The following is a 13958-nucleotide window of genomic DNA, read 5'->3' as shown; positions in this document are numbered from 1 at the left end:
AACTCCAATCCTCATTTTTAGGTCAGGGACTGTAATGTTTTGTACATGAAAGTGTTCTTTCACTTCTCGGCTACAAGTATCACATGACAGAGAAATGAAGCAACTTACCAGTATATCTTCCTTGTCCCACTGTAAGCGAGAGAGTAGCTCATCAAGTTGATGGTGACTAGAATCGATGAATGCCGTCAGCTGATCAACAGTTTCCTGGCGTTTCTGATGTCTTTCATCCATCTTTCCTGAGATAAACAAATGACAGAAATTTGCACAGCCAAACACAAACTGCGCCACCATGCACATTGTACATTGTACATGCCATTTCACCACAATGTACATGTATACACACAGAACTCAATCCCACAGAGGCAACCTGGGGTATGAGGTTTTTCAAGGCCAAACAGGGAATTGTGTATTCGGGGACCCCTCCCTTTTTGTCATTTTAATCTTGTAAAACTGGTCAGCCCCCCCCCAAAAAAAACCCAATGGCAATGCTCCTTTTATTGCACTGACCCTATTTTTGGAAATTTCAATCAATTGGTAAATCATGAGAAAATGTGATTTTACCATTGACAAACCAGCCACCCAAATTTGAATCCACAATGTGTCATGTTTTAAAACACTCAGTTTCCCCTCGTAATTTCCCTTAAAACTGAAAACCCTACCCTCTCTTCATATCAACCCTACCTGCCTACAGTTGTTGGGCATGATGATGTCACAGTCATCTGCCAAGGTGAATCCAAACGTTAAAATGTAGATCTCTCTTCCATTAAAGAAACGGGGTCCCCAAATATACAATCCCCATCAAACATGCCCTGAAATGTAGGTGACGGTTTTTACACAAACATGATTATTGCTTTTGTTAAATGGCTTTCATTGCAATAAAGCTCGGCCCACATTTCGTCAGTTATATGTCTAGGTCTTTGCTCCATTGGAAATGCGTAGAGACGTACGAACAACAGACCTGTCTTATATAGCTGTAGCTCTATACGCCTGTTTCAGACACGGCCTTATCTGCGACTTCTTCACGCCAACGCCCACTTCTTCACGGCTTTTCCGTGCATGCGTAAGGGGCGGTCCGTTACTATGCATTTCCCGCATGTGCAAATGCGTACTAGAACGTAGATCGTTTACAAGCGTGGAGTTGTGCTAAATTTAGGATTTAGGATTTGAAATGGATTTTTTATTCCTGCATTTTTCTGAAAATAATTAACTTTTTGGGAAATAACAAACAACTTTTTCGGCAGGGTGTTTTGAACCATGGGGGCGGTGGATGCAAATCTAAAATTTGTATTCCCAAGGCCTAAGCCAAAAACCATTGAAAACAATTTCACATTGCAGGAGGAAGTTTTATAAATTTTAGGTATACCCTGGACATTAGTCACCTTGTCACAATGCAATCCACTGACTCAGCTAGGGTACTACACATGCTGTATGACATGACTGGGTACTGCTGGGTAGCCATCATGCCATAGTCAGATGGTAGGCCTAGGCCCTAGCTTAGCTCTGTACTGTAGCAGCAGTACTGCAGTAGCCATGATAGCAGTAGTACTGGTTGCACTGCCGTAGCTAATGTTCGCGTAGTAGCAGTAGTCCTTGGCCCTAGTAGTACTAGCATGACTAGTAGTAGTACTACTACGGTGTTTGGTCAACTCGCCCCCTGACCGACTCGCCCCTTACCAACTCGCCCCATGACCGACAATCACTACTACTTACCAGTACAGTAGTACTACTCCTATGCTAAGTAGTAGGCCTACCTGACAAAATTAACGTTAGTCTCATTTTTAAATAGATAGGAATGTTCATGAACCATGTACCACATAATTTAACTTTTTTGGGTTCCAGTTATAATAATAGGCCTAGTGTAATTTGTGTAACTAGAACTGCACCTGCTACGATCCAAAAAACACAAACTGTGGGAGGGCGCCATTCTGACCTTTTTCAGGCTGTTTCTTCTATTAAAGTCTTAACAGAAGCATATCAAAAGTCAATAACTAAAATGGAAATATTATTATCTATTAGTATTTTTTGTATTATTTTAGTAAATATATAGAGACGTTTTTTTTTCTCTGTTCAAAAAGTCTTCAGAAGAGAGTTCGAAATGTGGTGCAGTGTCACCTGATTTAATAATTTGCACGTGATTTGACGTAAACCCGCTAAACCGCGCGCCGGTGACGTGACCGGCCGGATGGTTGTCGATCGTCATGATCGCGCATGCTGATATGATAAGCTTTTCATATTGGATTAAAACTACATGTACAGTGTACATGTACTGTACGTCCACCGTAAGCCTACACAGTACAAACGAACTTCGCCAGCTGCACCATACGTACATGTTCCTATGTACAGTGTACTGTAGTATGCGTAGTTAGTACTGTCATTCTTGAAGTTGGTGGAACAACAACATGAACAAGACTCCCCTCTAATTGGCACTAGGATATTTCCGGACATTCAAGTGGTTATTCCTTCAATCGTATTCACCTGCTGGAGTGTGACTGTATTTAGCTTCAAACGATCAATTCAGCTCTCTCCAGGTAGGCCTATGTTCTGATGCTGGCCAGCGCCAGCCATGTGATTGTCAGCAAAATCCTTCCTCCATGGGTCATGATGATTGTAGGCCTAATTAAAGCCCATATCTAAACTCGTCTTAACTACTATTGGCCAGTTTTTTTGGTTGTTCCATAAGTCTTTGTTGTTCAGTCTGGGAACTGTGGAGTATCGCTGTTCATGAACAGGGTACATGAGTTAGTCCTACGTCTGCAAAACAAATATCTGACCACTGCTATAAACTGGCCATAGGCCTAGGCCTGTTGGAGCCAGGCTAGTATTAATTGAATTAGCGTTAATTTTATTGAAAAGAAATAGTCATTCTAGAATTTCTACCCGTTGTGTAGAAAATGTGCACAGTTACTTCATTGTTTTGGATTTTAGTGTAACACTGGTCAAAATCTAGCAGGCCTGCAGAATGAAAATCAGTGACACTAGCATTTGGTACATGTACATGTAGTTTGATTTTCCCCATTTGAGAATCACGAATAAATTGTCACAATATCATGAATATTGAATCTTATCTTTCACATTTTTTATGTAGGGCCTATCTGTGGCAAAGAGCTTCGCAAAGTTTCATGGAAGTACTGTACACAATTATGTAATATTGATAATCAAGAATCACCTGTCAATGTGCCATGCCATTTCCAACATTCATACATGTGTATCTGCCTGCTCTGGTTTTTGGGGTCCTTTGGTGAGCCATTCTTTCACTCACTTCCGCATACATGCCCTAACTGTTCCAGATTGATGAAGTGCCATGCAAATGAAAATATGCCTGACATTATGCCTGAATGTTTTAAAGTACATGTAGTAGCATTATTTAATATATGAGGTATGATATCATACTGACAGTTGATGGACGTGACAAATCTCAGTCTGAGTTTGGATTTGGTGTTAATACAAGGAAGTATCTGGGTCAGACATTTCCACAAAGGAAGTAAGGAAAAGCAGACAGAAAGCTGTTTACAAACACTTGTGTAACTGAAATACAGTATGCTGAAAAAACATGTAATATTCCAATTCCATTGTGGCAAAGCATTTTCATGTTATCCACAGGGCAAATGTTTTGTAATTCTGCAAATTAAGTTTATCTTTGAAATTCACAAGATATTGCATGAGTATCTCTGTAATCTCTGTAAATGTAATATCATATCTGTGTCTTCTGTAAAGAGTTGCAAGCTACTGAATAGACTGCTCAAATTAATTTATACATATGTACAAGTATTTACCAATATACCAGTACCATGTATACTGGGGAAAACACATGATGAGGTTGTCTGGTAATCTCGGACTGATCAATGTTTGTACAGTGGAGCCACAGGCATGCATGGTGTGATGTGATGGTATGGTGTGATCTCTGTTTAGTGGGTAAGGCCAGCATGCCTCACTCTGATTGGATGACCGGACACAACAATGACACACCTCTTTTCCTTTGATCACCTGTAGGGGGGGGGGCTTTCTGCTTTGTGTGTTACCACAAAGAGATTGTACTTGGTGTGTGTCAACACAAAGAAATTGTACATGTAAACATCATGTGCTTACCCCACTGTACAGGATTTAAATTCCCAGATTTTACCAGTGGGTTGCATGTGAGGCACATGTGGGCTGTCAGGGCTATTTTCTGAAGGTACTGGTGAAGTATTCAGTGGCCTGATACATGTACATGTAGGGGGCCGTGTAGGGTTCTGTAATTTGATACATGTACAATATGAAAAGAAATTAATATTGTCGCCTTTTTTGAAGACAGTGTTTTGATAAAAGCTTCTGTTGTGTGAAATGAAATTCATGAAATGTAGATTAAATGAAATTGCAGTAATTTTGACACCAGAGGCTGTTGAAAAATGTTGTGTACATAAACTTACATTTGTACATTAAAGGTGGGACGTTTACATGTTTGAACGAAATAAGTTCCAAATCTGTTTACAGATTTTCCCAAACTTTTGAACGTAACCACCCCTTATAGAGGTTAGACGTTTTGATTGACGCAATTTGGCATGTAAAATGTAATCCTTGCAGTATCCATGCACCTTTTGAGAGAAAAAGTAGATTTCAAAACAATAAAGATTGCTTGCTTTAAGTGTCTGGGTAACATCAATCTACATTGGTTGAATCATATGCATTGTTGAACTACATGCACATGAAAACACCGAGACAGGCGGTGTCCTCTGTAAAGTGTTGGCTAAACGTTTAAACATTCAAACGGTATGGGAAAGTTTTCCAAACGTTTTTCAAATTCCCACCCATATTGAACATGTACTTGTGGTACATGTATTTCTCTGAAATATTGCCAAATTTATCCTGAAAGTTTGCCTGATTTCTCTCTTTGTAATCCAAAAATGGCTTGCACATATTTTGTTGGATCTTATTTCCAAAAGCAGTGAGCAAAATCAGGTTTGTTTTCATGGTTTTTTTTTGCCTATAGCCGTTAGAAATGCTGCAGGAAGGGAATATAACATTGTATGGCTGAACTTGTAGAACCTGTGTCTTGTATAACGTACATGTACATGTATCCATCCATCAGAAAATGCAACATTTGTAAATCAGGTTTTCATCTGTTTCTGATATTGGCATACATGTTGTAAGGTTTCTCAACATGGTAGCTCTGTGGTTCATGTGTATGTATATAATTTACCAACAGTGCACTACAATAATTTCTGCCATTTCTACTACAACAAGCAGCTGATAATGCATACGGCACTGACATTTGGCTTGCTGCCAAGTCATTGGCACAGATCCAGCTGCCACCTTTAATGAAATTCCTGTCATTGTGCCTACCAGATATGGACCTTGAATCTGCTAGTGAAATATTTACTACAATCCTTTTTGAATAGCAAGGTACACAATACAGTATACACGTACATGTACATGTACATGTATGCTAACCGTTTTCCTTGGCAAAATGCCAGGAATGTAAATTTTAAACTGCCCTTTTAGTTACAGTTACTCTATCCAAAGGAAATGTGGGCTCAATTTACAATTGATAAATAACACACTCAAAAGTCACAATGTTTTTAAACTTCATTTTATCCATGACAGTTTCAAACAGGTAAATGTTTCTTTATACATGTAACTACGGGCCCGCCACGCATGTTAAAGAATGCATAGTACTTCATGTAGCCGGCAACTATTTGTACTAGAATTTATACCGATACATGTATAAATGCTAAGGTTGAGGCGAGCCACCGGTACGTGTTACATGTACATACATACATGTACATACATACATGTACATTGTGTCAATGCTCTGTAACCGCGGAGAAGGATGCTCTCTTCAGATTAGCTTTAAATTAATAAGGGAATAAATACATTTACAATGTGTGTGCTTGGCCAGTCTTAAATGTACGTTTAAGACCAGCTCAGGGGAATTGTCGCGACTAATGCCCAAGCCGCAGTATACAAGGTTCATTCTCCTGAGCCAGTCTTCAATGTTAGACTGACCATGGTATGGAGCTATTGTACACAAGGAGTATTAGAGATCAAACATGTCAAAAGGATCAATAATGGCCACCGCCAGCACTGCACATGCTGCAAAGATAAAACAAATTACATGCCGCTTGCAGGCTATATGTACATGTATAAGGAATGCTCGGAGTTGCATTTGCCAAGGATTGTGGGTACCATGCATGCGTGTCCCTAACACTTCTGCACGTTCAACGTGGCCGCCATGAGACGGAAGTTTACCACCCTCATCGGAGACTTAAATTTCAATAATTGTAGTGATTGTTCTGATATTCCAATGATAATGAAAGTCTGGTTACATTTTTACGTCCCCAAAATGTTTCTCTAAACAATAAAAGGAATCACTAACGAACACAAATCCTCCAAAAGTATGCGAAAAGAAAACTGAAAGAGGTCTGGTCCAGAGAAAATTTCAAAAACATGGGAAGATCCTTCCTGTCATTTGCTACAATTGGCCAGGCATGAAACCTCCCTATGTCAAATGCATTTCTGCAGCATGTTTCCACCTTCTTTTAACTGTAAGAAACACTAGTATTGCGACTTACATGTATGATATAAATATGGCAGTTCATATTTTGAGTATTTGTTCTGTACCGCCAGAACTGCAAAATGTCATAACTGACTTTAAAAACGTCTGACTTTTGCCAAATAACCACCTGCAGATACAGAATTTTCGAACCCATCTGTCATCTGTGGGGAACTCTCACTGACTCCTGAGGACTACTGAAGAGAACTGCGCATCTTCTTAGTGCATCTTTTCCACCATTTATTTACTCCAGTATGCCGCAGTGGAACACGGCGAGTCTGTGGGTTACCAGCTACCCGGTGGTGGCGATCACTGTGTACAAAGAATGTCTAGGGTCTTCAACACTGGGGCCGGTAACCGCGCTTTGTCGATGGAGCCAACCGGAGCAGTTAATTAGATCATGGTCTAGGGACTTTGTTTTAACTCCTTGTGTTTAATAGCTCCATGAACTGACCAAGCACATATTCATTCCCATTCGTAAATACTGTTTTAATCGGAGAGTCAAAAGAAGTCAATAAACGATAAATTTCCATGGATTTTGTTCAAGAATTTTGCTTTCATTTTCCCAAACACCTCCATTCATTTTATGGTGTATTCCTTGTGCATGTAATCCAGGAAAATCTCCCTTATATAGACTTGGTGCACTCGTGGCGAGTTCTGCGTGCCGCAGCGTACACAGACTCTTGACCAATGGGAATGGATTAAACTTTTTCGTTGCCAGGTACCAACACATGTAGGCATTACATACATGTACATGTATGTACACATCGGACATTATCAAATCGCAGCAGGCATTATCAAATGTTAATACACGGTCTCGTTACACATTGTTGAATAGATACTGGTATTTATGAATGCCCATTATTCTTCACACTACCTATTTTGTAAATGTACGGATACAGTAATGTGCTGTATGTTTCATGTTCATGTTATGAGCACTCTGTTTCACATGGATGCTTACAGGTACTGTATGAGTACATGTGTACATACAGTGTACATACGTGCAGGCTTCAGCACTCGTGCAATACATACGTGCAGGCTTCAGCACTCGTGCAACATCTATTAATGTCTACATGTATTCAAGTTTTTTTTCTATAGTGTATAGAGACATGTAGATAAATCTTCTTTATTTATGGTTCTTGTCCCATTCATTTTTGGGTTTTTTTTGGGGGGGGTAAAATTTAAGCCTGTATGGGTGCATGCTTAATTAGTAGTGTGTGCATTGTGGTGATGGCTATGGCTAATCAGTTGATCAAAGAGCTGGGTCCAACCTCTATGGTGTGATTATCACATAATCACAACATGATAGTGGGCAGGCTTGAGGGTTATTACTTTCATTTGATATCATTGACCTTCTGTAGAAAAGCAACGTGGGATGTTGGGGATGCTACACAACAGACCAAGTCACAACCTTTGCAAGTTGAAATTAGAGCATACAGTGTACATGTACATGTACTCATGTACATGTAGAACTTGGCCTTCATTCCTGCTCAAATGCCAGCTGTCATGTGAGATTTGCTTTGTCAGCACTGTGTTGAAAATTGTAGAACTGGGTCTCTTCGATTGTCCTTGCATATTCAGCCTACAGGGTACGGTACATGCCCCATTTTGTAAGCTGTGATCAGCTGTGTACATGTACTTGTGATGGATTTTTTTTTTTTTTTGAGTGATGAGCATTTTCTATAACAGATATTTGACTACAAAGCAGTACCAAAGTACTTTTTCCTTTTTGCCGGCACAACAGAAGACCTTGTGCAGTGTTTTAGGGGACCGTTTTATCCTGACCAATCTTCATCAGTTCCATGCTTACAAGTACATGTACCAGTAATGTACATGCACATACAGTAACCATGTTGAATTCTTATAAGATTCATGAGATGGAATTAGGACCTACCATACAGGTACAGTATACAGTACATGTACATGTAGTGCAGTTGCTGACTTAATGTCACTTGAAAAAATCCTCGAAGGTGACAAATCATGAAAACAATGTGAAATACGAGTATCCTGCTGTTTAATGTAGGATTTAATTGAAAACAATAAAAGGATGATATATATGACTGTCTGTAGAGGTGAACTGTATAACCTCAAGACCGACCACAGATTTGAACCTATGCATGCCTTCATCTTCTAACCGGGAGACTCAATGGCCTTAACTACTCTGCTACAGTACTATACATGTACTGGTATGTGATCAATTGATCTTGGACATCTTGGAAGGTGAATTTAATACAAGTTACTAGTATGTACGCCCAGTCACATGCCAGTGCTCGCTCATAAAAACAGAATACAATTGAATGACGGAGATGTGCTGTACACTTCAAATTTCTGGAACCAAGTACAGTGTACATGTACATGTACCGGGTACATGTACTGTACATGTACATGTATACATGCACAGTTACTGACATGTACCGGGTATAATCGTCATCAAATCAATTTGCTTGTTTGTGCAGTATCGGCATGAACAAACAATTTGGTCACATCATCATGACTTCTGCGTAAGTGTGAGTTGTGTGCACATGAACGGGATAGACTTGGACCTTGTCATTTGTGTCCGCAATCACATGATGAACTGACAGATGTTTTGAATTTGATCAAAAAGTTGGTCGTCATTTCTCTATTACTATTTTTAGTACAGTCATGGAGGTAGGAAAAGATTGAGGTTATTTCGTGAAATCTGTTGGCAATTCCAGGTTATGTATTGTTTGAGCAAACCGATCTCATGAGATTGGTGAGTTGTTCTGGCGTCACTGAATTATTTAGTGCCATTTGAAATGATTTATTCTACTTGTATGTACACATATATCATCTGCTTGGTGAATGATTCTTGGCATTGCACTCATAAATATGTTCTTTGCGATGTATGCGTACCAGTACCTATACCGGTACCTTGAGTAAATTGCAGGTTTTATTGGAACCAGATCCTGTTTTTTCACAGGGTCGGTTAAACCTGTTGACTGCATGATCGGTAATTAAAATGTGCTGCCAGATGTACTGTACATGTACATGTACAGTAAAGCATTTTGCTACTGTGTTACAATCCATTCTGTATAGGAATAAGACGTGGTGTGCTTCTAAAGAAGTTCTTTAGTGGAAAAATACTGGCATCCATGTTTTGAGCAGGGCTTCATTTGTATTTGGCACAGAATGTAAGTACCGGTACAGTACATGCCTGTACGTGTATATGTGCAAAAATGTACATGTACATGTACATTTTGCATGTACAAGTACATGTACAGGTACATACATGTACATGTACCGGCATGTACTGTACATTTAGCACAACCCACAAGTTTCTGTTCAGTGAATAGTTTTTAGGTGTGTGTGCTGAGTAACAAGTTAAAATTTTCCCTCCAGTCTGTTTCTTTTTTGCTGGTTTGGGGGTGCTTCTAAGTTCTAGCCAGAGTGGATGCAGGTACAGTATAGTGCACATGTCAGCGCAATGTACCAGTATTTGTACAATGTACCGTGGTAGCTTGCTGAGTATACATGTACATGTAGACTCTGTTGTATTCTGATATCATATAAATCAGACAACATTTTGAGGAACTGGCTCAAATCAGTTTACTTGTTTCATTTTTGTTGGCAACTACGTGGTGAAAAGCTTTGGTTTGTTTTCATGAAGATCGTTATAGAATTTGCAAGGTGTCTACCGGTAGTAGTAAGACTAAATGGGAACCAGACACCTGCCAGTTTAGTTCATGCAACTGGATATTCACTGTAGGCCTTCAAATGTACCAGCATTTCCATATAAATGAGTAATTTATAAACATTTACATCTGAAGTTTTGTTTATGATGCATGAATTTAAAATGACTTGATTTGTGAGTGAACATTTTGTACAGTTGATAACACAGTGCAGGCAGGTACCGTACATGTACATAGATGGTGCACGTGTACTGGTATATGTGTGTGACAAGCATACTGTACACATAGATTTTTGTATGTGCACTGAAGGTGATTCTTCAGACAGTGTTTACATGTACATGTATGTTAAAAAGTGCTTAGTGTCAATAAGAGACATGTAAATAATGCTCCAGTCACAAGAACCGTCCCTCTTGAAAATACCCTACATTTCCAGCATGCAGTGCTGCTTGTATGAGGCGTAGAGTGTTTTCAAAACGAGTGGATTAGGCTGAGACTCTGGTTTCACTGGTTCCAGCAGCGTGAAACCACATGTTCAAGCTCTGACATATCTGAGTGGAACCAGCAAAATGGAAGTCTAAGCCGAATCCACTCGTTTCGAAAATGTTAATTGTAAAACAAATGTAAGATAGCTAATTTTAGGCAGTGTTGTACATGTACAGTATGTTGGATCCCTTGGCATCAAAAGTTGGCAAACCAGTTATCTTGGCTTCACTTGGGACACTATGTACATGTAGTTCACAATCATGATACACTAAGATGCTAATAATTTGTGGTTAATTTCTTGTACTTTTCTTGCCACTCCATACATGTAGGCCCTCCTCCCTTTGCTAGCAATGTAGAGAAGGACTCAGGACGGCTTCACCATGAACTACGTGGGTCGTCTTCTGTCTTCGTTCAAGACTTTCTACAGTGAGATCAACCCAGCCACACTCACTGGAGCCATTGACGTGATTGTCGTACAACAGGAAGATGGGTCGCTTTTCTGCTCCCCATTCCACGTTCGTTTTGGCAAAATGGGTGTGCTTCGAAGCAGAGAGAAAGTGGTAAGTGATGAACTCTAACGATCCCCAACCAGTCAAACTCCAACACCAGATTCTGTTGGAATCTGTTAGAATGAGTACTGCACCAATAACAGAAGTATGAAAATTCAGCTTTTTATCTGATGTTAGCTTTTTTTGTTTAAATGTTGACCCTCAATTTCATCTTTTTTGTGCACCTGCTGTGTACAAATGTATGGGGACTTCTTACATTTTAGCTATTTGCTAGCTGGTTTCAGCTTTAATTTTAAGTGGCGACTCACACCCCTGCAATAAACTGGCTGTGTTTTTTGTGGGATTTTGGCAAAGTCATGGAAAGTCACAAGGAATTTGATCATAGACCCTTACATGTTAATGCCTGATACTAAAGTGGAAACATCAGTAGTCCAGTGAGAGTGAATGGTGTGATGAGCAAAGGTTGTCAAGATGGCAAACACCAGGATCTTATCTTTGACCAAGAAAATGAAACAGTTGCGGCCACAAACATGACAAAGGAGTTGATGGCACAGTGAGTGATGCTTTCATATGATAACCTGTCACAACAATACATGTAAGTTGTTCAGCTGAAGGTTGCAGGAAATGAGATCAACTTTCACAAAAGGAGGCACTTTCGTACCCAGTGGGAAATGATTATCATTATAATGATGCAGGTATACATTGAGATTAATGGAGAGCAAGTGGATCTGCGCATGAAACTGGGGGAGAATGGCGAAGCTTTCTTCCTCGAGGAAGCAGCAGTTGAGGTGAGTTTGAATGTTTAGTGCAAAGTCTGTCACAAGCCAATTTGGCCTGTCATGCTGGCGTTCATCTGCAATGTCAGAAGCATGAAATGAAAGAGAATAACTTTTCCTCTTGATGCTAGATTACTCCCCAGCTAATTCTGATGCCCATTAAAACTACCGGTACAGAGGCAAGTGGGAAAGAAATGGGTTGCCCAAGGACATCATTCATGTATGGTCAACAGTTTATTTATATCTGATCATCCAACAGCTCATTTAGCGTTAATTACAGGATGATTATCAGTGAAGAAGACAATAAAGAAATGTTCAGTTTTAGAGGTAGGAGGAAAACCTTGGATAAATGTTTCGGGGAAAACCCATGGACACAGGTAGGGACTGAAAACCCAATCCACAAGTGGACTGAGCCAGATTTGAACCCTGGCCCCCAGAGGTGGAAGGTGAGGAAAGACACTGCGCCAACCTCACTAGACTGTTATAGCCGAACCCCTGACCAACTGATAATTTACAAACCCAAACCATAGGGACACACTCATCCTCAAGACTTTATACATGAATTCCATGTTTATCTTTTTTTACATGTACCTGTGTTTTCTGCTTTGTGGTATCAGTTGGGAACAATGTATAGCCCATTCACGAGGGGCTTGATTGGATATACATGTGTATTTTAGAAACACACCATGTGATGCCTTTTTTCATATGGTTAATTATAATTGGTCATTAATATTCTTTCTGTGGTGTAATTTTTTTTTAACAGGACAAAGTGCCTGCCCACTTGTGTTCCTCACCATTGCTTTCCTCAAGCAGCCTCATGGAAGATGGGATGAAACAGCTCCGCGCCGAAGCCAGCCATGTCCGTAGTGAAACAGAGAGCAGCAAAGAGTCAGACACCAGTCTTGGGAAGGACATGTCATCCAGCAGCAAGGGGACCAGCTCAGCGGAGTGTCTGGAGAAGAAGGAGAGGGACGCGGAGCGTGTCTTGGAGGCCATGAAGGAGCCTGAATCAGGAAACACGATCGTGGACATCAGTGACTTGACCAAGGACGAGCCTGTCGCCATCACAGTCGAGACTGAGATCGGTCGCGGCAAGAATAAGAAACAGCTCCAGTTCACAGGTGCAATCAGATCCTCTGACTTTGACGTTGAGAACGGCTCCGAGGATGAATCCCAGAAGAGCAACGGGACTTCAGCTGCTTCGTCGGCAGCCCAAGAAACTCTGATGAAGATCGAGAATGAGACCAAATCCAGCCGACGGGGAAGGATGACCAAGAAAAGGAAACGTAGGGGTAGCGGAACAAAAACAGTTCGGACAGATAAACCACCTCCTGGCAGCTGCCCAGAGAAGTCATCCCTCAGCCGTCGTCTCATGAACCTCTCTGAGTCCAGCACTTCGTCCTCGCAGCACTCGGACACTGACGATGCCATCTTTGAAATTGAAGATGTTTCTGAGGAGGAAGGGGCCTCCACAAGGGCCTTCAAGCCACCAAGAAAGGTACAGAGTGAAGACTGGCTCAACATGCGTCAGGAGATGCTGAAAGTCCAGGTACCATCACATCCACTCTCAGATGGGGACCTAACTCCAGGAATACTGAGGTAAGGTCACAGTAGGGGAGAGGTACATGTACTTGTACCGGTATGCATTTTGAAGTTATGGTCATGTGAATCTTGATTTTGATATTCTACTTTTTATGCACCATGAAATAATACAGTGATAGTTTGTTTATACTTACCTGTACAAGTAACCTAGAAATGATACAGGCTGGGATTTGTTTCCAGGGTTTGTCCTTGAGCACAGCTTTTGTCTATCTTGCAGATGTTTTAAACCACTGTTGTAAATTTTGACAAGATGCCAAATGTTCTTAGCAAAGGGCCGGTAGGCGTGATACACTAGCAATAAGATAATTTTTTTAAGCTTTCATGCTATGTTTCAGTAACAATCATCATTACAAGGCCATTTTTTTTGGGGGGGGGAGTGTGAACTCACCTTCCAGTTCCGCCTCTAGCA

General features: G+C 40.5%; 2 protein-coding genes across 11 annotated transcripts in view; one reads left to right on the top strand and one right to left on the bottom strand.

The window, feature by feature from the left end:
• snrnp48 (small nuclear ribonucleoprotein U11/U12 subunit 48) overlaps positions 1–13958 on the bottom strand; it is a 21005-nt gene extending 7047 nt beyond the window's left edge. For 2 of the 9 annotated variants that reach the window (XM_022227652.2, XM_087132932.1), the window contains exons 1-2: positions 1884–1964; positions 109–236 (exon numbers count right to left, since the gene is read on the bottom strand). In XM_022227652.2, coding sequence (XP_022083344.1) covers positions 109–231 — 123 coding nt within the window. In that variant the 5' untranslated portion in view covers positions 232–236; positions 1884–1964. The other 7 variants (XM_022227651.2, XM_087132931.1, XM_087132930.1 and 4 more) reach the window with 6 other exon arrangements.
• Positions 2168–13958, top strand: part of LOC110975311 (phosphatidate phosphatase LPIN1-like) — a 32318-nt gene continuing 20527 nt past the window's right edge. Inside the window, exons 1-4 of one of the 2 annotated variants that reach the window (XM_087132918.1) lie at positions 2168–2528; positions 10992–11222; positions 11867–11959; positions 12711–13546. In XM_087132918.1, the coding sequence (XP_086989044.1) occupies positions 11043–11222; positions 11867–11959; positions 12711–13546 (1109 nt within the window). In that variant the 5' untranslated portion in view covers positions 2168–2528; positions 10992–11042. The remainder of the gene's footprint in view (positions 2529–10991; positions 11223–11866; positions 11960–12710; positions 13547–13958) is intronic. The other variant, XM_022227696.2, reaches the window with a different exon arrangement.

This window comes from Acanthaster planci, linkage group LG02 (genome assembly GCF_054643075.1).
Source record: "Acanthaster planci isolate LZ-2023a linkage group LG02, COTS_SCS, whole genome shotgun sequence".
NCBI lineage: Eukaryota > Metazoa > Echinodermata > Asteroidea > Valvatida > Acanthasteridae > Acanthaster > Acanthaster planci.
This window is presented reverse-complemented; position numbering and strand designations above follow the sequence as displayed.